Source organism: Ammospiza caudacuta, chromosome Z, assembly GCF_027887145.1.
Source record: "Ammospiza caudacuta isolate bAmmCau1 chromosome Z, bAmmCau1.pri, whole genome shotgun sequence".
In the NCBI taxonomy this organism is placed as follows: Eukaryota; Metazoa; Chordata; class Aves; order Passeriformes; family Passerellidae; genus Ammospiza; species Ammospiza caudacuta.
Window position 1 is genome coordinate 3380926 of NC_080632.1, and position 23001 is coordinate 3403926.

At 41.5% G+C, this 23001-nt stretch overlaps 1 protein-coding gene and 1 non-coding gene across 2 annotated transcripts; both read left to right on the forward strand.

Annotated features, from left to right (window-relative positions):
• Positions 1 to 2036: 2036 nt before the first annotated feature.
• On the forward strand, positions 2037 to 4360 carry LOC131571477 (cytochrome c oxidase subunit 7C, mitochondrial). The gene is made up of 3 exons (XM_058824214.1): positions 2037 to 2234; positions 3173 to 3318; positions 4157 to 4360. Exons 1-2 carry the CDS (start codon positions 2160 to 2162, stop codon positions 3287 to 3289), a joined length of 192 nt encoding a protein of 63 aa, XP_058680197.1. The 5' UTR covers positions 2037 to 2159; the 3' UTR covers positions 3290 to 3318; positions 4157 to 4360.
• Positions 2393 to 2455, forward strand: LOC131571731 (small nucleolar RNA Z39). The gene has a single exon (XR_009275962.1). It is a non-coding gene; the product is annotated as a small nucleolar RNA Z39 (small nucleolar RNA).
• Positions 4361 to 23001: the final 18641 nt, after the last annotated feature.

The following is a 23001-nucleotide window of genomic DNA, read 5'->3' on the forward strand; positions in this document are numbered from 1 at the left end:
TGTGGGGAAAAGTGAGTAAAAAAGGAGCACCTGAAAGAACTCATCACCAAATCATATTCATATAAGCCAAATGTAATTATTGAAGGTGAAAAAGATAACCTGGCAAAAAGTAGTATTTTTTTTAAAGGAAGGAAAAACTGTAGACATAAAAGATGCATGTGAACAAGCAGCCCAAATTCAAAGATTCATAGATTTAAAAGCTGGGAGGTACCAGTGTAATGACCCATTCTGATCCCATGCACGGCCCAGGCCAGGGAATTTCACCCAGTAATTAATTCTGTAATTGCCACAGTTTGTGTGTGAGTTAAGAGCACCTTTTTATAAAGGCAGGCAGTGCAGCACTTGGCATCTCCTGCAAAAATCTGCCCTGCTACCTAATTACCCTCACCATAATTAAGGAACATCGTATTACTAATGCTTTAGAAGATATTATCTTTCATTCCTTCGCCAAAATTCTAACCAATGCCATACTCTAAACTCCTCCCCCATGGCTTTCTGCGGCTGGTGAGCACTTACTTTGTATCATTTCATGATTTTAAGGAGAACAGATTTGAGTGCTCAGCTCTATTTCTCCAGCTGTAAAACAACCCTAGCTATCTACCACTCTCTAATCATATTTACCTAGAGATTCCCCAATTCTGCCTACGAAGAAAAACATCTGCGGAGCATCAAGGATTAAACTGCTGCTGCGGCAACACCATAAAATCCACTGCAGGACGAGAAGAGCTACATTAAAACAAGAACATTTGTTATAAAGATGATAAAGCAGATTGCAGAGCACTGTCGTGCCATAAATTCCAATTAGAAAATGCTCGAGAAAGGGGGAGCAGCGGGGAGAGAGGCCTGGCTGCCTGAGCACCAATGGAATTTACCAAAAGTAGGAAAGCATCTTACCTCAGATTTAGCAAATGGAAGAGGGAAAAAGTATTGCAAACTATGAGAAAATAAAAGTCTATCTAAACAAAGGGAAAAAATCTAAAAAACAACTAGCTAAAGAAATCACAAGTAATGACAAAAAGCATCCTAGGGTTCTTTATCAGCTATTAGTGGTCAAGGACCACCAACAAATGTAATTAAGCCTCACTTCTCAAAGTAATTTTAACCTGTTTTTATTAAATTATTGCTTTGGTGAGCATAATTTACATCCTGATTTTCTATCCTTTTGCAGTACATAAACATGCAGAAAGGCTATGAAAAAAAAAAAAATTCCTTCCTTGCAACACTGAGATGGTAGCATCGAACTTCTTTTCCTGAAAAGTTTGTCTTTAAAATAATCCATGTAAGAAAACAGATGGAAACCACCAATACTGGAAGTAACTTTGGCAAATGTGAAGGGGGCTGGGGGGGGGTCTTTTTCGTTCACATTGCCAAAATTTCTTTAAAGTTTAAATAGACCACAATATAGTAACTGAAGGCGGTGTTACCATATAAATAAGCCATGTACAAATCACCACCATCCATCATGTTAGAGAGGAACCCTTAAAAAAAAAAAAAAAAAAAAAAGAAGAGCGTGGAGTGACAGGAGAAGGGGGAACGGGGGCAGACTAGGAGAGGGCAGGGCTGGCCGGGATCTTGGCAATGAGGAATTGTTCCTTGGCAGGGTGGGCAGGCCCTGGCACAGGTGCCCAGAGCGGCTGGATCCCTGGAAGCACCCAAACTACAAAGCCCGGTTGGACATTGGAGCTTGGAGTCACCTGGGATGGTGGAAGGTGTCCCTGCCCGTAGGGGGCGGGGAGCGTAGAACCGGATGAGCTTTACGGCCCTTCCCAACATAAGCCATTCTGCTACTGTATTTTTCGTCCACTTAGTGGGATCCGTGAGCTCTACATTTAAACTGGTCCAGTGCACCTCGTAAAAAACACAGTTCACCCTCAGACCCCCTCCCGCCATTTCCCGCCGCCCCCTCAGCCGCCACAAAATGTCGGCGGGGCCGAGCGCGACTCCCCCCCCCTCCCTCCCCCCCACCGCGGAGCGCGCGCGGGGCTCGACCAATCGCAGGGTGCTGTTTGGCACCACGTGACCGCCAGGAACTACAACTCCCGTCATGCCCACGGCGCCCACTTCCTCCTTCCCGGTTCCGCTTCCGGCTCCCGTCGGCCGCGCCACCCCGAGGAAGGTCGCGCAGGGCGGACGAGTGGCTGCTGCCTCCTGTCCCTATCATGCTGTCCGCCGGTGTCCGCCGCTTCGCCACCTCCGCCATCCGCCGCAGCCATGTTGAGGAGGGACCCGGGAAGGTGGGCAGCAGCGTCCTGGCCCGCTGAAGGTCGCGGGGTGGGGGTTGGTGGCTGCCCTGCGCCTGGCTGTGGTGTGTGGGCTTTGGGGTGGCGCGGTGTCTCCGGTAGCGGCACAGCAGCGCAGATCGTGTGGGGGCAGAACGCCCTTCCCTGCGGTGGTACAAATGATGAGCATTGCGGTATGAGGGGTAACAATGATACTGTAAACGCTTTCTGATGTACCTGGCCGGTTTTCTCAAGCCTTCGGTCTGAAGGGTTAATTTTGCATGCATAACTGATACGAGAAAATTCTTCGCGGTGAAGATAATGAAATACCAGAACACTTGTGGGCTGTAGGTGTGTATCCTCAGAGCTTTTATAATTGACCGCAGCGAACCGGCCTCACCTTGGGCAGGACGGGAAGGGGAGGAGAGGACGAGGTGACCTGCAGGCTGTAATCATGGAGTGTTTGGGTGGGGAAGGACCTTAAAGATCGTTCTGTTCCACCCCTTGCCATGGGCAGGGGCATCTCCCAGCCAGCCCCAAGGTCCGGCCTGGCCTGGGACACTGCCAGGGATCCGGGGCAGCCCCAGCTGCAGTGGGAACGTGGGCCAAGGCCGTAGCACCCTCACAGGGAATCATTTCTTTACAGTACCCACCTGAAATATCTCCTCTTTGAGTTATAATCTGTTTTCTCTTGTCCTGCCAGTGTAATTCTCCGTGAAGAATCCATCTCCAAATTCCCTGTGGATGCTTTTCAAATACAGGAAGGTTATTTATTACCTTAAATATTTTATTTCTTGCCTTGAAAAATATTGAAAATGCTTTGAAAGTGCCTAATTTTTTTTTTTTTTTTTTTTTTTTTTTTGTTCTGAGATTCTTACCACTTCCAGATGGGTTAGAAAGGATTTAATGCTTGCTTTGCATTAAGGCTGAAATTCTCTCATTTTTCCCTGCAGAACCTCCCATTCTCTGTGGACAACAAGTGGAAGCTGCTGGCCATGATGTGCGTCTTCTTTGGGAGTGGATTTGGTGCCCCTTTCTTCATAGTCAGGCACCAGCTCCTGAAGAAATGAAGGGATCAGGCTGCAGCTGCACCAGCTGGGTGAGCGCTTCTCTTGGATTTCCTAGCGCAGTGGCGTTCAGGGAGCCTGTCCTGCTCAGGATCTCACAGTTCTGCAGTGCTGTGGTCTGCAGCTGCCTAACAGCAGCTGGGGCAGCGAGCAGGTGCGAGTTTGTTGCTGCTGCCGCTGCTGCTCTCGGTGCTTTGTGACCTTTGCCTCCCCAGAGGCCGCTCCTCCCTGCCTGCAGCTCCTGCCTGCAGCTCCTGGCTGTGCCCGGAGCACGGCTCGTTGGTTCCTGCCCCGAGGTGCAGCTGGTGAGGAGCTGTGGTGAAAGCTCAGGGGAAAGCCGCGTCTCCTTGAGCCTCTATCAAAACAGTCTCACCACCTACATCATTCACGGGTTATTGTGCAGTTGAGGTGAAGTCGTTAACAGGGATTAATTGGTGCTTGCTGATGGGTCCTGATAAAGAAAGCATCAGACTATGCAGCCGTGGCACTTCAGTTTGTTTTAGGGTGATTCCATTCTGGAAATAGCTGCTATTGTCTGTAATATGAGAAAATAAACATATTTCAGGAGTTTCAGTGACCCAGGTGGTTCTTGACAGGAAATGACAGTCCTTACTGGAAGCTCAGAATTTGAACAAATTGTGCAATTCCTTTGCCAGATTGATGTTTATTCCACCTTCGACTGAGGAGAAAACCAAAATCAGCAGATTTGTGTTGAAGTTGGGCATTTAGAACTGGGGATTTCATGCAAGCTGAGGCCTCTGATGCAAAACCAGACAGTGGATGAAACAAGGTCCTGAAATAAAGCAAAATTCAAATTAAAATATGTTTATTACAAGGCTCTTAAGTTTCTTCAATTTCTTTTTCTTGCAGAGTTGAAGTCTTCTGCACAGCATCGTTCAATGGGGATATGATAGCTGCAACCCCTGCTGGATGTCTCTAAATAAAATCTTACACCCCAAGGCCTTGGGCTGTGTGTTTTGTGAAACTCCTGAAGTGCTTTTGACAGCTGGTGTGTACTGAGAGCCCCTCATAATTTCAGTGTATTGCCATTCAATTAAACACTTAATTGTCGTCATGAATAAGAACACAGAGTGGGGAAAATCACATTTCAGAACAGAGGGATCGGGCTGAACTTCTTTTACTGCTCAGAATAATGACCTGGGACAGTTGATAGCAGTGGGTATCCTGTCACCATAATCCATGCTGCAGAAATTTTAACTTTCCTTTTCTGTGGCTTTTCTTCCAGGCTCAGCAGTTCTGAGGAGCTGCTCTTCCCTGATCTCTGTTGCATCAGCTCTGAGCAGGGACTTGGGCTCTGCCCTAAAGGTTTCGTGAGGCTTCAGGCTCAGGGGGTGAGGTGGGCAAAAAAAAATATTGGTAACATTCTGTAATTACCAAAACTGAACCTGCTGCGGATTTCCAGGTGTTTGGAAGGAACTGATGGCTTTCTGATGGTACTTTTCCATTGTGAACCTTTCTGGTTTGCTTTTTCCCCGCACTCAAACACCCTCCTGCTGCAGCACAGTGCATTTAATGTGGCTTGGAGCATCAGAGTCTCTGCAAAGTGAACAGTTCACAAAATTTTGTTTTCTTGGCTAGTTTCTGATCCAACTCCCTCAGCAGAAGTATGTGGGAGTTGTAACGCAGTGCTTGTAGCAGAACAGCTCCTGGGTGCCACATTTCTGTCTTCAGGGGTGAGTCTAAAGTGCTGATGACTGTTCCCCCTTGTTCCAGAATCCCTGATTGTCAGATTTCATAATGCTATTTCTCTGAAATAACTACTTTGATTTATAAAGCCATCTTTTACAATTTATTTCTAACTTCTCTCTCAACAATATCTTACCCTATAGCATTTCTAAGTCAATATTTCTTATCTTTACATACAAATACGAAGTTTACATACAAATACGTGCTATATAAGCCTTCTGTCAAACTTTCAAAATTCTCTACAAATCCATTTCCCACTCCTGATGTGTTTGCAAGGAGCACACATCACCTCTGAGGGTTCACCCTGTGGGAGAAGCCAACCACTTCCTTCACTGTGCTTAAAAGAAGGTGAATTTTTGAATTGCACCCCCCTCTCTTGTGGCTTTCAAAGATACTCCTGAGCACAGGGTGTTTAAACTTGGAGCAGTTGTTTTTGGATGAAATGGTAGATACTTGAGAAGTGTTCTAAAACTGTAATCATCTCTTCTCACAGTGTTGTTACCCTGATGGATCACGCTCAGGAGCAGGAAGGTCCTGGGGGCTCCCAGTTAGGAGGTGCCTCTAAATCCTGAACTCTTTCTGAACCTGCCACCAGCTTGGGTAAATAAATCACTCCATGTGGAGCACAGTACCTGTGAAGTTTCCTCTCCTGATTTTTACATTATGTCCATGGCTGAGGGGATGGAGGAGCTGAGCGTCCTCTGTGCTGCCACACCCCCATACAATCCCAGTTTCTGTGTGCCAGTACAAGTCATGCCAGAATGAAACAGCATCAGCCCTGCTTCGTGTGAGGGCTGACTAATCACATCATGTTAGTCTTAAACTTTGATAAACCTGTGCTTGTGGTGTGATACCACTCTCATTTTGAGAGAAAATGTGGTACAGTTTTGTAGCCTTCCTTCACTAAGCAGTCAGTTAATTCAAGGTTCCTTGAGTGTAGGAAGTTGTTAGTTTGTATTTTTGATAAAACACCTGCACACTGTGAGTTGGAAATTGAGGACTCGTGTTCTCCACTTGTGGCAAACTCTGTTCTTCCTGCTGTAATTAGTCCCTTTAGAACTGGGTTGTTCCCTTACTTGAGGTGCTCGGGCAGTTTTCAGCAGCGTTTGAGCCCCAGCAATTACCAAGTCCGTAAGTTCCCTGCCTGGCTTAAGTAATTGGTTCCCTTAGGACCCCAGAAGTTTTCACTCCTGCAGCAGAAATGTGTTAATAGATCTGTGCTGCTCTTTCTGTTAATGCAAAACTGCATTCTACCCAAGGGCATTTTTCACTCGTAGCTTATCTGTGATTTCGTCACTGCTCAGTAAAGCAAAGTCTGAAATGAGTTATTTTGGGTGGAAAATACAGGTTGTCATTGAGAGAGATGTGGCTCCTGCCGTTAGTACCAGGTGTTTGACTGTGTTTCAATTTCACAGAGGCCCAACTCCAGATGGCATTTTTTTCTTTGCTCTTATGAGAAGATCACTGCATTCAGCCAACATGGCCTCACCATACTTATGTAATTATTTGTTTATTAATTTAGCTACCCAATTTTTTTTCCATTTACTCCCCAAATTTACTTTGGTCCTAATTTTCTCTAGTTTACCCATTCCATGGTTTATTGTTTTAAGCCCTCCTAGTCCATTGTTTCTTTACTGGCTGCTGAAGAGATGAGCCACAGAAAATCAGACTTTTTTTTTCCTCACCTCATTTTCTCATTTTGCAACAACTTCTCTAAACACGTTCCCACCACAGATCCTAGCATGGAAATACCCAGCCCTGAGTGATTCTAGAGATAGATGTGTCACTACAAATATATATTAATTAACTGATATTTAATGGTATTAAGAAAGATGGTTCAGATTCATTACAGCCCACCAGCTGCAGAATTAAGTTGTGCAAAAACATAACAGTGTGCCCCATCACACTCAGATATATGATAGTCTGTGTACCCAATGAATTATTTATTGTAAAATAGCCTTTTGGGTTCCCTTTAGGGCACCTTGACTTGGTAGAAGATAAATCAGTTGAGAATAGGAAAAAAGCAATATGTAAGTCGTGCTCCTCTGGCATTAAAATTGTATGAAGGAAACAAGTCAGTGGTTAAAGGGCCTCTGGGAAATAACACATCTGTGTGAATGATTGTATTTTTTGCTTGCCAGATGCCAATTTAAAGGAAAATCATTAATGATCCCTGATTTTTTCCCAACTTCCCTGTTATAATTTTCACCTTCATGTTTTCTGTTTTGGCACAAACTCCAAATCTCTGTTTTGCTTCCAGAGAGCTTCATAGCTTACCATTTTAATTATCTCAGGTACAGTCTTCAAGCAGTTTCTGAATTAAATCTGAGCAGATGTGAATTAGATGTCCTTATGCTTCAATGTTTTGGATGTTTTCAGTTTTTGGATCTTCTTTTCTTACTCTGGAACACTCCTTATTCCAGAGGGACAAGTCTGGAAGGGCTTGGGTTTAATTACATTGAATGGAATATTTTGATTAGGTGAAAATTAATACATTATTTTTCAAATCAAATTATTCTAGAATTTCTGCTCAGCAATTAATTTGACGGTGTATCCCTTTCATATCCACTCTTCACAAAGCAATGGGAATTTGATTTTTCTTTTCTTTTCCTCCCCAGAGAACAGAAATTTCAATTCTTGTTCAGTTGTGCTTTGAAGCATCTGGTATTAATCTGTGTTGGAAATGAGATACTGGCTTGGATGAGCCCCACTTGTGAATTATTGTGGGCAACCCTTGCATAATTGATCTAAGTACAACAAAAGCCTGGACCAAGTTTTTTCTTCCTTTAAATTGTGATCCCTTTACAGAGGTGTTGCCCTGTACAGCAGCTGAGAGTGTGAGTTACTTATAAAAATTGCTTAAAGATCTTTTTACTGCTAATTAAATAGTAGGGGAAAAATTCAAAATATTTTCTAATATAACTTACCAGGCTCTCTTTTTTTGTTTCTTTCTAGCCTGAGATTTTTATTTCTGTCTGAACATGAAACAATTTAGACGCTTATAAACAATTAGGGTTGGAGGATGAAAATATGAAAGTAGAACTTAGTATTGCATGGGCTAGCAAGCACATTCAAACTATATTTATCCTTTAAATGTAAAGATCATCTATACATTGCAATTCATACTTTGGTTGACTTTTCAGTGCAGGAACATCAATGGTTTGGGCTTTATTTTAATTAAATAGAATTAGTAAGTAGAAAGAGGGGAAGGGGAAAAAATATTGCTGCCTCCATGAAAAAGAAAGTAGTTGTTCTCAATTCCATGATCAAGAAAATAAAGTTATATAAAGGTCAAACAATACACCCAATAGGGGATATCAGAGCTGGGACAAAATATCCAGTGCTGTAAAAATATTCCTGCCTGTTGCCACCTCAGTGGAGTTCATCAAACAGCTATGAGAATCTTCTTGTAATGGTAATTTTAATGTGTGAAAATACACATTAGGATAGAAATAGGGAAAAACAGTCTCTGGGTTGCTTAATTGGAAGTTGGAATGTGTATCAGAGGAGCAGAATAACACAGTGATTTATTGGTAAAAGTGTCGTAATTACACCTTCAATTATCACCAAAAAGAAAAAAGTTGAGAAATAAGGAGGAATGGTGCAAGTTTAGGGTACATGTTACTGTAAAAAAACCACTTTGGAGTAGCACAGAGTGGCTTATGGCAGGTCAAGAGGGAAAGACAATGACTGAGGGACCCTCTATGGTGCAATTAATCACTGTTTCAATTAAAACATAAACGTGGGCTCTGCCCCTGCTCTCTCCATGGGCTTTCCAGAGGCCCAGCTCCTGTTTGCCCTGCTTGCACAGGGAAGATAAATGTTAGTTGCTCTCTGGGATGATATGCTCAATAAGTTTGACTTGAATTCAAATGAGTTTAAAATAATAGTATTTGCTGGAATTAATGTGATCCACTGTTCCATTTTCTCCTTTGGTATTCCATGAATAACATTAAGTTCTTTTCTGTGGTTGCGCCACCTTTTCCCATTAGCTATGTAGAGCGTGCAGCTCTTTGAAAAATGTCACTGTATAAATAGTGTTGCTGGGAACCTGACTAAGGCACAGCCAGCAACAAAATGTGGAAATGTACCTTGCCGGTGAAAAATAAAAAAAAACAGTGTATGTGAAAATGTGTATAAATGTGTATAAAAATTCTGATGAGTGATGGAAGGACGGAGATGGAAGAATGTGGTCTGTGGTTTTGTTTGTTTTTTGTAAAATTTTGGTTGCACCATTAAAATTCATAATTCTCAAGAGTTCTTTAGACTTAGTTTAACAAAAAAGAAAAACAAACAAAAAAAAAACCCACAAAGAAAACCTCCACAAAGCTCTGTAAATCTGGATTAAATATAGTTTTGTAAAGACAAGAAGATCTCTCCCTCAAGGGAGGAAAAACCAGATAAAAATTAGATATTTGGCTAAATGGGGCTTTGCTGTGAACCAAAGCTGTTGCCTGAAACAGTGGCAGAATGGGCTGTTGTGGGAAAAAACACAAACATAAATATACAGGCCATTACTATTAGTGAGAAATCCTTTTTGCTTGCCTCCATGAGCCACCCAGGTAATTGAAAGTGAAAACTGGAGAAGACGTGCCTCCCTACAGAAGACCCATCTCTCCAAACCTTGTTTTCCGACAGCCTGGAGCAGATTTGGGGAACAACTGATTGGAAACTTTTCTGGAAATGTGCGCACCGCTGTGCCCCAGCACCAGGCTGTCACTTCTCTTTCCACTTTTTCTTTTCGCTTTCTCTTTCCTGTTTGCTTCTCCTCGTCGTGGTGCTGTCCTCTGGATCCAGTTCTGCACAGGATTGTTCCCAGCCAGAGAGCAGGAGCCCGGTTGCTAACTCAGTGCAGCCTATCAACCCACTGCCAGGAGCTGTCAGTGCCTCCTTGTAGCACATTTGGGAATATTTTAGTGCTGGCTTTATGAAGCTTTATGGATGTGGAAGGGATGGGGTATTTTGGAGGGGTCAAGGGGAAAGCTGGCGATCCCTAAGCAAGGCATTTATCCCAATATTCTGGAGCGGCAGCACAAATGGGGAGGTATTCTGGAAATGCCTGCACAATTTAAGCTGTTAGGCACAGCTGAAGTTCCTCTGCCCACTACATAATCCAAAAGCAGCGTGTGGGCACCTGACAGCCTACCTGCAGTACAGCTGAAGGTGTGACTTCAAAGTTACCTGAATTTCATTTAATTCTCTGTTTGACGCTGCTTTGAAGTTAAAGCAACACAGCAGCAGTTCAATTGGAATTTGCCTCTGAAATCAAACTATGTAAAACAATTTGCCAGCTACTCTCATCCTAAGTAGGTCAGCAAAACCCAAGCGAGTAAGACTTTAGGTAAGTCTAAGTTAAGTTTAGGTTCATTCCAGTTATTTTTCCTGCTATGTAGGCAACCCCAGGAGTGGGAAATGCAAAGCCCAGAAAGCCAAGTGGAGCATCAGCGCCAGGAAAGGACCAAGGACAAGGGCAGGGCTCAGATGCCCACGTTTTTATGGGATGTTGGGTGCCATAACTTTGCCTTACAGAGAGCCCATAAAATTGATAGCCTAATTTCACGTGAGAGAAGACTGGACTTCCAGCACTTGCTCAATAGCATGTTTAAATACAATTGTATATAATTATTATGTTTTGTTTACTAGTACGCCAACTGAGGATCGTTCTTGTTGGATTATGTTCTTTTCTGACTTAGAGACGGGGTAACTGAGACGTGTTTTAAAACTTTTATTCCATTTTCAGTCTCATGCAAAGGGTGAGACAATACAGATGTTAGAATACACACTATTACAATTTTAAGTCAACTATTTCTTAATTACAGTACACTAAAAGTACATTTCTTGGCCTATCAGCTTTTGCCACACTAGACTGCAATTGCTTTAAGAGTAATTATCTAAAATTATCTCTTGTGGGTCTTAATGTAATGAATATTTCATAATTTTGTTTCTCCAAAGTATTCTAGTATTTTTGTAAGATCATCCTTTGAAACTTGTTTCTATTTCCATTTTTCTTTCAACAATGTCAGTACTATTCCATAACATTTCTAAATTAACATTTCTTATCTTAAATATATATACTACACAGACGCACACTACGTGAACATTCTGTTCCAGTTTTGAGAATTTTCTACAGACCCATTTCCCACAACTCCCTCCCAGTAAAATTCCACCACCACCCCTCCTGTGCCATAAACAATCCCTGAAAAGTGGAATAGCAGCTCAGACTGCGTGGATTAAAGCAACACCCCTGGGGAGCCACCACAGATCACCCGAAACTGAGCCTGGGCCTCTCGTATTCATTTGATACAAACAGCTCACCTGGGTGGAAGGTGACCACACACCTCTCCTTTCTCCAGCTCAATTTAGACACCATCCAGCAGCTGTGTGAGCACCCTTCAAGTCAGGAGAGGAAATAACCACAGGTTCTGCTTTTGAAAATGGCATTATTGCCAGAGACACGCTCTAAAAGATGTGTCCTGAAATTGCAGGAGAGGAAAAACACAGTATGTAATCAGGGACTGGAAACGGTCGTTTATTAAAAGCCCCTAGCAATTTTCGTGTGAGATTGCTAAATGAAACCTTTGTTCTCCCTGAGGAATCAATGACCTTTGAAAAATTAGTGACCAAACAGAAATAGAAGACAATTCAAGGTAAGTCTATTGACAAAAGAGGAAAAGGAATCAAGGGTTCAAACTGTCTCGATGAAAGTGAAATAGTGGAGGGTGCTGCTGGGTCAGAGGTACCAAGTGAAGGTTAAAATGTCTCACATCTGCCACAAATCACAGTTAAGAAAATCTGCGCACCAAAGGGTGTTTGCCCACCTGCCAGGTGCATAAAATTAGGGAGAAAAACCTAAATTCTCCCAAATATTTCCCCTCACTAGTTTGAGTTGTGCCAGGTGGGGTCAGAGGTTCAGGGGTTTAAAGCCCAAACACACACATGAGAGGGAGAACAGGTTTTGGTAGCTGTGTGCCAAAAAAAAAAAAAAAAAAAAAAAAATTTATATTGTTTCATTTTCCTGAAGAAACATAAATCAGGACTCCCATCTGCACTTTAAATGCTGCGTTACCTGCTCCTGAATTAAGCCTTCTATAATTGCGGAAGGGTTTTAAAAATGAAGCGTCAGCCATGGATCTCCTTATTCTGGTTCTGTATTTTCTGCAGCATTTATGACCCCAGGCATGCAGTTCTGAGTATCCAATCTCAAGTGATTCAGACAGAACAATTTTTTTAGGCAAAGTATTCCAACCCAGAATTTTGTGAACACCAGATCAGTGGCAGATTTTGGGAAGTCATACTCCCAAAATGTAGAAGTCTTTAAACTAAAATTAATTTAGGAAAAAACAGCCCATACACTAAAGAAATATATGTTGTTGTTTACCCTTCATCCCAAACACTCTCTTTCTCAAAAATTTGCATTTTGTCACTTGCCACTCTGTAAAACTACGGTTTCTCAATTTCTAGCTGTTAACACCCTGTGAATCTTCAACACTGGTTCTATCGGTGCTTATACCTATTAATTAAATTCAAGTAATTTAAATTAGTTAAATACCTATTTGACAATCCCACTCAGCTGCTAATACTTAAAAATTTTCCAGTCTTTTTGTAAAATGCAGAAGTAATTAGAAGGCGATGCACCATCTGTCCTCGTAATATCTCTGTTAGTTTTGCAGGTTCAAAATCAAAAATTCAGTGCTCCCTCCCTCTCCTTCATAACCTTCTCCATGTTTTCTCTCACAGTCAGTTTCTTTTTATCATAAAAAGATTGTAAGTTCAGAAAGCATTCAAAACCCCAAAAAGAGCCAAAGCTCTATGGTTCTGTAAGGGTTGTGTGGTTTTAAGGCAGGAAGGATGGCGCTGCTGATGTGACACAAAGCAGACATTTACAACAGACCTTCAGGTTTTCCTTATTGAGTCTTTACAGACCATGTAAATATATTTGCATCACTTAGAATACGGATATACTTTTTTCAAAAAAATTGAGAAGTCCTAGCAAAAGGTTATGTGGGGTTTGTTTTGACAGGGAAGCCATAAAATAGCAGCTGGATATAGTAAAAGCCTATCCAATTAAGAAATTCTTTTGAATATCAAATAACCTGAAAAACTTACGTAGATATGGTAAAAAAGGCAAAACTGTGGGGAAAAAATCAGCTTTTTGTCCCACCATTTTATTTAACTTTATGTGATGCAGCTTTTACTAGTTATTGGTTTACATCCATTTTTTATGTCTATGTATGATGGTGTACAGGTAAAAATTAATAAATATGTAAATGCTTGGAGTTCCTTTCTGTTCAAGTGGAAAATAATATTTGTTGCCTGGGAATGAATATGCACAGAATGGAGAAATTAAAACTATTTCTAAAACTTTGCCATTACATTTCCTTGTATTCTGCACTTCTTAGCTGTAAAACCTAATTCCTAAAACTTCAGTCTTTGCACAGAATTATTATTTATATAGTGCTGCAATGTCTGAATAAATATTGTCTAATTCTTCATTTATTTGCCTGGTTCAAGTGGTCTCACACAAGTGTCCAAAGGACTGTAATCATTCCCTTACCTCATTTTCTCAACAAGGCAGTGTTTTCACAGTGCTCTGTTGCTATAATAGGTATTATAATGGAAGAAAATTGAAATGCTTGCTCAAACATTTGCCAAAAAATTAGAAATTCTGGACTGCCACCAAGTAAATGAAAAGAATTCCCAGTCAGACATCCTTCAGCTACTCCCCATCCATTCAGAGAGTACCCAGGGGAGCGGGATACTCCTTGGTTTGGTGAGCCTTGTAAAATTCAGGAGAACCCAAATTAGGTGCCTTTTCATGCAGTTTTGTGCCAATGCTGGATTTCTCTGCAATGCCTGGAAGTAATTTGTTAAATGTCTCACTCTTCCATGAGGTACTGCTGGTGCCTAAAACATCACCCATCAGGAAGGAATGACCTTTCCACAAAGGAAAAAAAAAAACCCTAAAAAATCACCGCTTATGTCTTTTTAAATGCTGATAAACTCAGGTGGCACCAACAACCCTATCAAGATTTATTGAGCAATACCCTCCAGTATATAAGCACCATCAGGTAGCTTTGCATTCTCTGATGAATAAACAATTGAAGTCGTAATTGTTTGTGCATTCCTGAAAATGTCAACAAAATCAAACATCTGTCATGCCAGATAAGGAAACACGGCTCGTTTAATACACTTAGTGCTCTGCTCAGCCTTGAAAAGGTCACTCCAGTTCCAGCAAGCAGGGTGTAATTTATTGGCTCCCAGTAAATGGCCGTGTAGTGACAGCAGAGCTGTGGCCGTGTTTGGTTACCCTTCAAACGAGATATTTGATTGAGATGGCACATCACATTTAGCACAATCTGTTTAATGTTGCTTTTGGATGTGCTCTCACCCTCTCAATTACAACCAGCCGTGACACGAAACCATTTTCACCAAAGCAACGCTCACAGCCCCCAGCCCCAGCCCACCACAATAAAGCCAGAAGGACACCTTGAAATCCACCCATTTGAGACAACAAACAGCACACCAAGGCAGCATTCACCCCTCTGTCATCCTCAGTGGCAGCAAACAAAACCCACACGTGGCTCCACTGCAGATTGGAGCCATCCCCAGCACACAGGTGATGCCAAGGAGGGCTGGACGTATGGAGGTAAAGCAAATACATATATTTATATGACAGCTATCTGAGACACATCTGGAGGTAAAAACAAATTAGCTAGGAAATTGTTTTTCTGACTCTGCTCTGGCTTCCTGGATGCTGAATCCCTTCACAAATAACTCATGGCAAAGTGCTGCTTGTTCTCCCTGCTGGCTGCGCCAAAAGGGCTGTGGGGACAGCCCAGGGGTGCCTCATTTTGCAGTGTCACAAACATCTTTTCATTAAAATCCTTTCGTTAGGATTTTTCCTGCTCAAGCTGAGAAGTTTCAGCAACAAAACGTGAACAATGGTTATCTGCCGCTGTGGAATGCAACAGGTGCATCCGTGATTGGTGTCCTGTGGATGTTTGGATTTACTGACCACTCACGGCAGAGCTGTTCTCGCCTTCTGCTGGGACACAGAACTTGGTTATTCATTCCTTTTCTATTCCTAGCTTACCTAGCTTCTGAGAACTTTCTCTTCTATTCCTTTTAGTATAGTCATAATGTAATATATATCATAAAATAATAAATCCAGCCTTCTGCAGATGGAGTCAACACTCTCGTCTCTCTCTTCCCCTCAAAGCCCTTGTGACCACCGTCACAGCACAGACCTTTTTTTTAGCTGAAAACTGATCTCTTGGAACCATTCTCAATGAGCTCCATTAGTCTCCTGTTGGAATGTGCTCCAAAGATTTGCTAATGTCAGTGAGAAGGAGATAATTTGGGGTGAATACGGACACAGTGTGGCACAGGGGATCCTGACTCCTTCAACACATTGCCTTTGAAGCACAGTCAATTTTTTTTGCTTGATGGCTGTTGTAACCTAAGAGTGCAGTGCATTCAGTGTCATTTGGCCCTAAAAATCCTGAAAAAGAGTTAATTGTTGGTGCTGATGAGTAGGTTCTGCCCCTCTTTAAGCTGAGAGGTCTAATCCTGCAGGATGCCATGGTGTGGGAGATCCAAATAAGCAATTTTTCTGTATTTCCCAGACTGGCTGGCAGGTCAGAGCTAGCACAGATGCACAAATGTGTTGATCACATCACTGAACAGCTGGTGGGAGCTGGCCCAGCTCTCTTCCCTCTGTTCTTCTCCCAAGCATTTGACTCCTGAGCCAATTCTGTGAACTGGCTCCAGGAATTTATTTATAATCCATGGAGGTGATTTGGGGTGAGAAGACAATGCTCTTAGAAGGTTTGTGCTTTTAGGGAAAGGTGAATTTGAGGTGCTTTGTATGTCTAAATTGTGTAAGACCTTAAACAAAAGAGGAGAAAAGGTATGGACTGTTCTTCCTTTCCTTTATTTTTTGTACACAAGAGAGTCACAAGGCCAAGTGAGGATTATGCTACCGGGGTTTTTTCATCCCAACAGGATTAAAAAATGCTTTATGAAGTGTCAGTTTGTTTCATGCCTGCCAGTAATGGAAAATGGGGATTACAGCCCTCTTTGCAAAGGTTGATCACTGCTCCCCTGAGCAGGGACAAGTGGGCCTGTGCATCCAGATCAATCCTAAAGGACTCCTGTGGGAAAATAAGATTGGGTTTCGGCTGTCTCAGTATCCAGGCTTTACACTGGATTGTTTCCAGGCTCTCCCACAGCCTGTTTTCAGATTTTGAGTTGGCCTGACCCTTCCCACTTACAAATAGATGTCATGTAAGGACATCAAGCAGATTCACTCCTGAGGCATAACATGGCATCTCTGTGAGGGAGTGGATCACCCATTCTCATGATCAGCTGTCATGATTTATGTGAGACATGGTTTAAAAAGAGCCAGAAAGTCACCCCCACCCTGCCCTGGTGGGATCAGTGAGACAATTCGAGGGCAAAAGTGATGAACCCGCGGGCTGAGATGAAGACATTTGTAGCCATGATATTTCCTGAAAAATTCTTTCCTTAGGATTTTTCCTCCTGAGAAGCTGAGAGACCTCAGGAACAAAATGCAAACAATGGTTATCTGCTGCTGTGGAATGCAACAGGTGCATCTGTGATTGGGCTCATGTGGTTGTTTCTAATTAAGGGCCAATCACAGTCAGCTGGCTCGGACTCTCTGTCCAAGCCACAAACCTTTGTTATCATTCCTTCTTTTTCTATTCCTGGCTAGCCTTCTGATGAAATCCTTTGTTTTATTTTTTTTAGTATAGTTTTAATGTAATATATATCATAAAATAATAAATCAGCCTTCTGAAACATGGAGTCAGATCCTCGTCTCTTCCCTCATCCTTGGACCCCTGTGAACACCATCACACTGCCACACCAAAATCTGGTGGCTCAAAAGCTCAGAATCTGAATTCAGTGCTTAATCAAAAATCTCAGCTCTGGCCCTGCCAGCAACCTCCTGCTAAGCAGGAATCAAACAGCATTTCCCATGATGGGTTAGGGGCACCCAAAACAAACAAAGGGAAATAATCACCTTGCAGATTGCATCATCCCACTGTGGAACACATTGCTGCAAAATGTGTGAAGGAGTGAGGAAATGATCAGACAAATCCAAAGAGCCCGGGCACATCAGTGTGAGTCCAACAGGAGAGTCCACAGAAAATGTGAATTCTGTGGACTGTGAAGCAGATAGGGGGAAGTGTCCCAAAGAAGGACCTATATGTAATGCTGTATTTAGTACCTCTCCAAAATTCTGTTGTTTCCTGTTTCTTGTGTTCTTGTGTCTGCTGCTGGTTGATCTCAGAGACAGCACTGATGTTCACAGGGGTCCCAGGATGAGGGAAGAGACGAGGATCTGACTCCATGTTTAAGAAGGCTTGATTTATTATTTTATGATATATATTACATTAAAAATATACTAAAAGAATAGAAGAAAGGATTTCATCAGAAGGCTGGCTAAGAATAGAAAAAGAAAGAATGAATAACAAAGGGTTATTCTTGGACAGAGAGTCCGAGCCAGCTGACTGTGATTGGCCATTAATTAGAAACAACCACATGAGCCCAATCCCAGATGCACCTGTTGCATTCCACAGCAGCAGATAATCAATGTTTGCATTTTGTTCCTGAGGCCTCTCAGATTCTCAGGAGGAAAAATCCTAAGGAAAGAATTTTTCAGAGAATATCACGGCTACATTTCACCCTTTTTATTTTAATTAAATTAAAAAGAAAAAAGTGTTTGTAATTTCGTCTGCTGGGCCCATGCAGAGGAAAGAACAAACACTTCACAGGTTTTCTGTTGCCAATCAAAACCTCAATCAAGTGCTGATGTGAAATGATCAGGGAAATTCTTCACATGTAGAACATCAAATTCTACCATATCACTAAAACAATCTTACAATATAAGAAAATGCAAAAAACAATGCAAAGAAAGTTCATTGCTTCAAGTCCAAACTGCTGAGTTTCAGGAGAAAGTCCATGAACTGAAGATGTTCCTCTTTGGCATCTCTGAAAGTCCCTTTTGGTCCTGAAACAGGCTTGCAGAATCCTGAAACAACAAATTGCTAAAGAAAAATCCATCAATAGTTATCCAAAATCCATTGATAGTTATTAAGCAATTTCGAGAAAATTTCTAGAATGTCTTGGCCACAGCCCTTTATTGAACCACTTGGGCTGAAGCTAATATTTTGGCGTTTCAATGCTTTTGAGCTGCCTGCCAACTCTTCCAACTTTTTTCACTTAATTTTTTCTTTTCTTTTTTTTTTTCCTGAAAGAGCAGCAGCAGCAGATAACCATTGTTTACATTTTGTTCCTGAGGTCTCCCGGCTTCTCAGGAGAAAAAATCCTAAGGAAAGGATTTTTCAGAAAATATCATGGCTACACACTGAGAGAGCCCTTGGTCTGGGCCAGCAAGGACCAGGCTGGAATATTGCCTTAAACAACCTTTCAGATGCACCTTTAAAAACCTAATTGTGTTTCAGACCTGCCAAGTGTTCGGCTGATCTTGGTCATAAAGATATATTCCTCTTTGGTTTGTATTTTTAATCATAATTAAGTCCATTTTTCTACTCTTGGCCTTATTGCTATTTCATTTACTTAAGCTGTAATGATTAAATCTAATTTACTACTCTGTGAAATCTTAATCCTTCTGAAAAGTAATGGGCAAAGTTCACAGGTCAGTTAAGACACTGATTCACCACATAACCTCCATTTAGTAATTCCATTTATTTCAATAAAACTAGCTGGCACATGAAAGAAAGACTCTACAGTGGCCTTTAGTCTCCAGAAAATCATAGAATTTTTAATACAAGCACTGAAGAGATGTCTTGACCTCTTCCTGAATGTATCATTTTTCATGGGAAAAAATCCAAAATAAACCCAGCTCATAAAATCTCTCTAAAGAAAGCCACCTACATTTTGTGCTTGTTCTTATTTTACAAGTACAACATTATCCTTTTCAAATACACAAAATGTCAGCTTGATAATACAGGGGAAAGGGCTTCCATATCCACAGTGAACATGATTTCTCTAAAAACAATAAATGAAAAGCCTATTACTAATGCAGTATTCTCTTTTAATCACATTTGTTCATTACTACCATATTTTAGGTGATATAAAAGGTGGAACAATTATTGCCTTGTTCACTTTGATTTATTTGGCTCAGTGCCTCCTTACCTAGGTAATGTAAAATAAACTGTGCTACATGGGTCATTTATGATGTGATTTAATAAGATGCTTTTTATTTCTAGCCTGTAGGGAAGCATATTATTCTGGAAGCACCTGGCAAAAAAAGAAAAAAGAACCCTAAACAAAATCAAAACCAAAACAGCTAACAACATTTCTTTTGTTCATTTTCTATTTCCACTCAGTAGACTCCAGCCTAGAAGTTAATTTAAAGCAGGTTTTTCATGGTGGTAATGTACTAAAACAGGGCTTCAAAACCCACATCAGGAAACGGTGCCTGGATGTCAAAATAAGGAAGGTTGTAACTACAAGCTTGACCAGCTCCTAACTTCCTTTGGGTATTTCCCTGTAAATTAAGACTTGTTCCTTTCGACTGGCTGAAACAGCTTAATGTTTTTTGCTTAGCAGCAAATGCTGTCTACAAAGTAATATTTATATAACAGGTACCTGAGACACATGTGAAGGTTAAAAATATTAGCTAGGAAATTTGTTTTCCACAGACACAGTGAGCAAGTTTACCACACTGAAACTTACCAAAAACTTGCAGGAATTTGGGATCAGTTTCTATGGATTTTAGGGGTTTTTGGTGATTCACTTATAGCCATTCTGTGGGAACAACGTTAACTCAAAACTCTGCAGATGGCACAAAGTTAAAGGAGCTGAAAGGATTTGAAAATCCTATATGGGGATATTCCATATATTGTACGTGGAAAAGCTGATGCTGATGACAAAGCACTGCAGCAAAGATCTACCTGTTTCCAGTATAAATCCCTGGGGTTTTGTCACTCAAAATTTTAATTTTAATTTGAAACAACATTGCTTCCCTTAAGGATCTCTCTGGATAGAGATTAATGAGTGAGAAGAGTTTAAAAAAAATTTAGAAACCCAATGATTGCACCAATTTTTCTATTTCTAAAAACGAGTAGCATTTTACCAGACAACTTCACAAGGAAATCTTCAGCCGACTCCTTTTTTAGGGGTGGATATTTTTCTTTATCTCAGCTCTAGTGTTTACCATTGTATCTATGTATGTAGCATTGGATTTTTCATTACGTTTATTCCCCCCTTAATAAAATTCTGTATTTCCTGGTATACAGCCTCCTTCAAAGTTAAAAGCACAAGCAGGAAACCTTTCACTGTAGCTTGAGAAATCCCAACCAACAAAAATCTCCACCAAGTGCCTGCCTGAAGCCCTAAAATTCAGCCTAATATTTAGTTCCCCTGAATTTTAGAAACTTGGCAGCATCACCATGTGGAAGAGGCATGGAGACTGAGGAGGTGGTGAAGGGTTCAGTCCCCACAAGGCTTTTGGGAGGAATTACAGCAACAACACAAATCTGTGTGAATTCTGAGTCCCCTGGAAACGTAGATGGGGATGGCAGGAGTACATACCATTTTATCTGTGCTTTATGAGACACCCTTGGACGTCCTGAAATGCAGAACATAAGAACAGGTAGAAGTAAGAACAGGTAAGGTCTATTCTATGATTCTTAGTATACAGGTAAAGGATTAACTAATCTCCAGTTATAAATTGTTTTCAGCACCAGGCTTCCAAGACAATTTCTGCCTCTGCTGCTGCAGTGATAACATCTGATGCTGTCTCTTCTGGCAGTATTTAGGCATGTGAAGTAAAGCACTTACCTAATTGCATACGAGGGTAGTACATCAATACAGCCGCATAATCCATAAATATTTTCCTTTCATAAGCTCTTATCACATTACCACTGATTATTTAGGGGGCAGAAATCATTAGTTTTATGTGGCATCCTTCCCTTTATTATTTTTACCTTTTAATGAGGTTAAAATATGCCAAGGAGCAGGAATTGAAAGTGGGGAGCAATAAGACTGGAAATTGAGTGATTGGAACGACTTCAAGGATGTGCACAGAGAAGCTGCAGCTCTATTTCACAAGCTGCAGCCTGGATATAGCTGGTCCAGGCATGGGTGGGAGGGAGTGGCACAGTGTGCCAAGATCTGCATTTGCCAATCCATTTGCCGTTCTGAATGGCCAAGGCAGCACAGTTCACCACTCAAAGAGCTGTCTGGGAAAGACTGAGGCTAAAATGACATTAATTTAGATCTTTTTTGAGCTGTGGAAGCAGAGATGCTGAAGATGATCATACGACTTGAGAGATTCCATAAAGGAATATTGTCTCATAGACTCAACTTGCTCAAAAAGTGTTCATGAAAAACATCTCCTGATGCAAATCACCAAGAATCACACTGATTCCTCTGTAAGATCATGCTTCATTACTCACTGAAATTAGCAAAATGACTTCTCTTAGCTCCAGAGGCACAATCAATTGAGGAACTTGTGAATGTGATGAAGCTGTTGTTACACAGGCAACAGAAGATGATGTTTTGTCATTTTGTTATAGCAAACCTGACTGCAGCAGAAGACCTAAGGGACCTAAGACAAATGGTTGTATGAAATTATTTATGGGTAGCTTTTGTGTCATCTCTCTTGTGCCTGCTAACATAGTAGGTTTACTTTAATAAAAACATGGGAAAAATATCTTAGTATCTGGTTTAAAGGTTATTATTGTTCTTTCAGAGAATCTAATCTCACCCTGGGCTCCCTCCTGAGCTATATTAACTAATAAAATTTTCTTTTGTGCCTTTTTTAAGACACCGCCACGCCATGTGCAATTCAGTGAAAACACTTAATTTTTTGTATTTTAAACTTGGTTTACAGACTTGCCATTAGTTTTGGGCTTCCATAAAGAAAAGTCTTGGTGATAGCAAGGAGCCTGCTTAAATCTTGTAGCAGCAGCACACACTGCATGGGGAGCACAACACAATAAAAAGAACGTACTCTGCTCACCCTGATGCCTTGGGATTTTAGCTTTTATATTTTTCATATATTTGTGATCCTGCAATTCTTTAATGTATCACTCTAAACTCCACATTCAGTGTCAGCTGCTGCTGTCCCATTTTGGGCAGACACAACAATTCCTCTCCAGGCCTGGCAACCAAGGACACCTCACTGCCCAGAAATGCAAACAAAAGTGAGCTGGGTGGGCAAACTTGGGGTAAATTACTTCATTAGCTGAACCTGTAATTGTTAGATTAACCCTCAATATGCAAATGAACCAAACTTATAAAAGTGTGAAAACCTGTGACTTGCCATCCGTTTTTTGGGTGTAGCCCCTGAGGGGGCTTTGTCTGCCCAAAAACGTACCTGAAGGTCCTTCAGTAAAATTATAGCTGCTTTTTATTCCCTTAATTTTGTCTGGCCTCTGTTTTTAGGTAGCCCCAAAAGGAATCAACCCTTGAGCCTTCAGTGTTGCTCATCATGGTGTTGGATGAGAGAATGGGGGGCCAGGGGAGTGTGTCAGCCCTGGGACAGCTATTTGGAAAATGTGCTTTTTGAGAGCTAAGGAGAAAGGCTGGCAAAGGGCTTGAAGTCTGTAATTTAGATGTCAGAATGTGTCAGATATATCACTGTCAAAGCCGATCTGTTAGCAGTGAGTGTAAAATTTGCCCACAGAAGTTCTCCTCCAGGCAGTCAGTAGCCTGCAGTCAGCGCTGGGAGTAGATCCAGCCCTTCTGGAATGAGACTTGAGAAGTGGCCTGGATTTCTGCCCTCACAAAGCCAGGACCTCTGGGGTTTTCAGTGCTGCTCTGTTCTTCTCTCGCCTTCACAAAACGAAAGGAAATACAACTTTATCAATGTTTGATTACTGATGTTGCTGCTTCAGTGGAAGTCCGTAAAGATTAGAATCATCATAACCACTGATTCACACAGATTTCCAGAACAAACAAAGGTGATACCAATCCAACTGGGGTCCAAAAATAAACCTGTTCAAATTCTGCAA

Bases quoted from the DNA above. Each gene is read 5' to 3' on its own strand.
- LOC131571477 (XM_058824214.1), top strand. From the start codon at position 2,160: ATGCTGTCCGCCGGTGTCCGCCGCTTCGCCACCTCCGCCATCCGCCGC. The intron at 2,235-3,172 runs GTGGGCAGCAGC...TTTTCCCTGCAG, and splicing joins TTGAGGAGGGACCCGGGAAG to AACCTCCCATTCTCTGTGGA.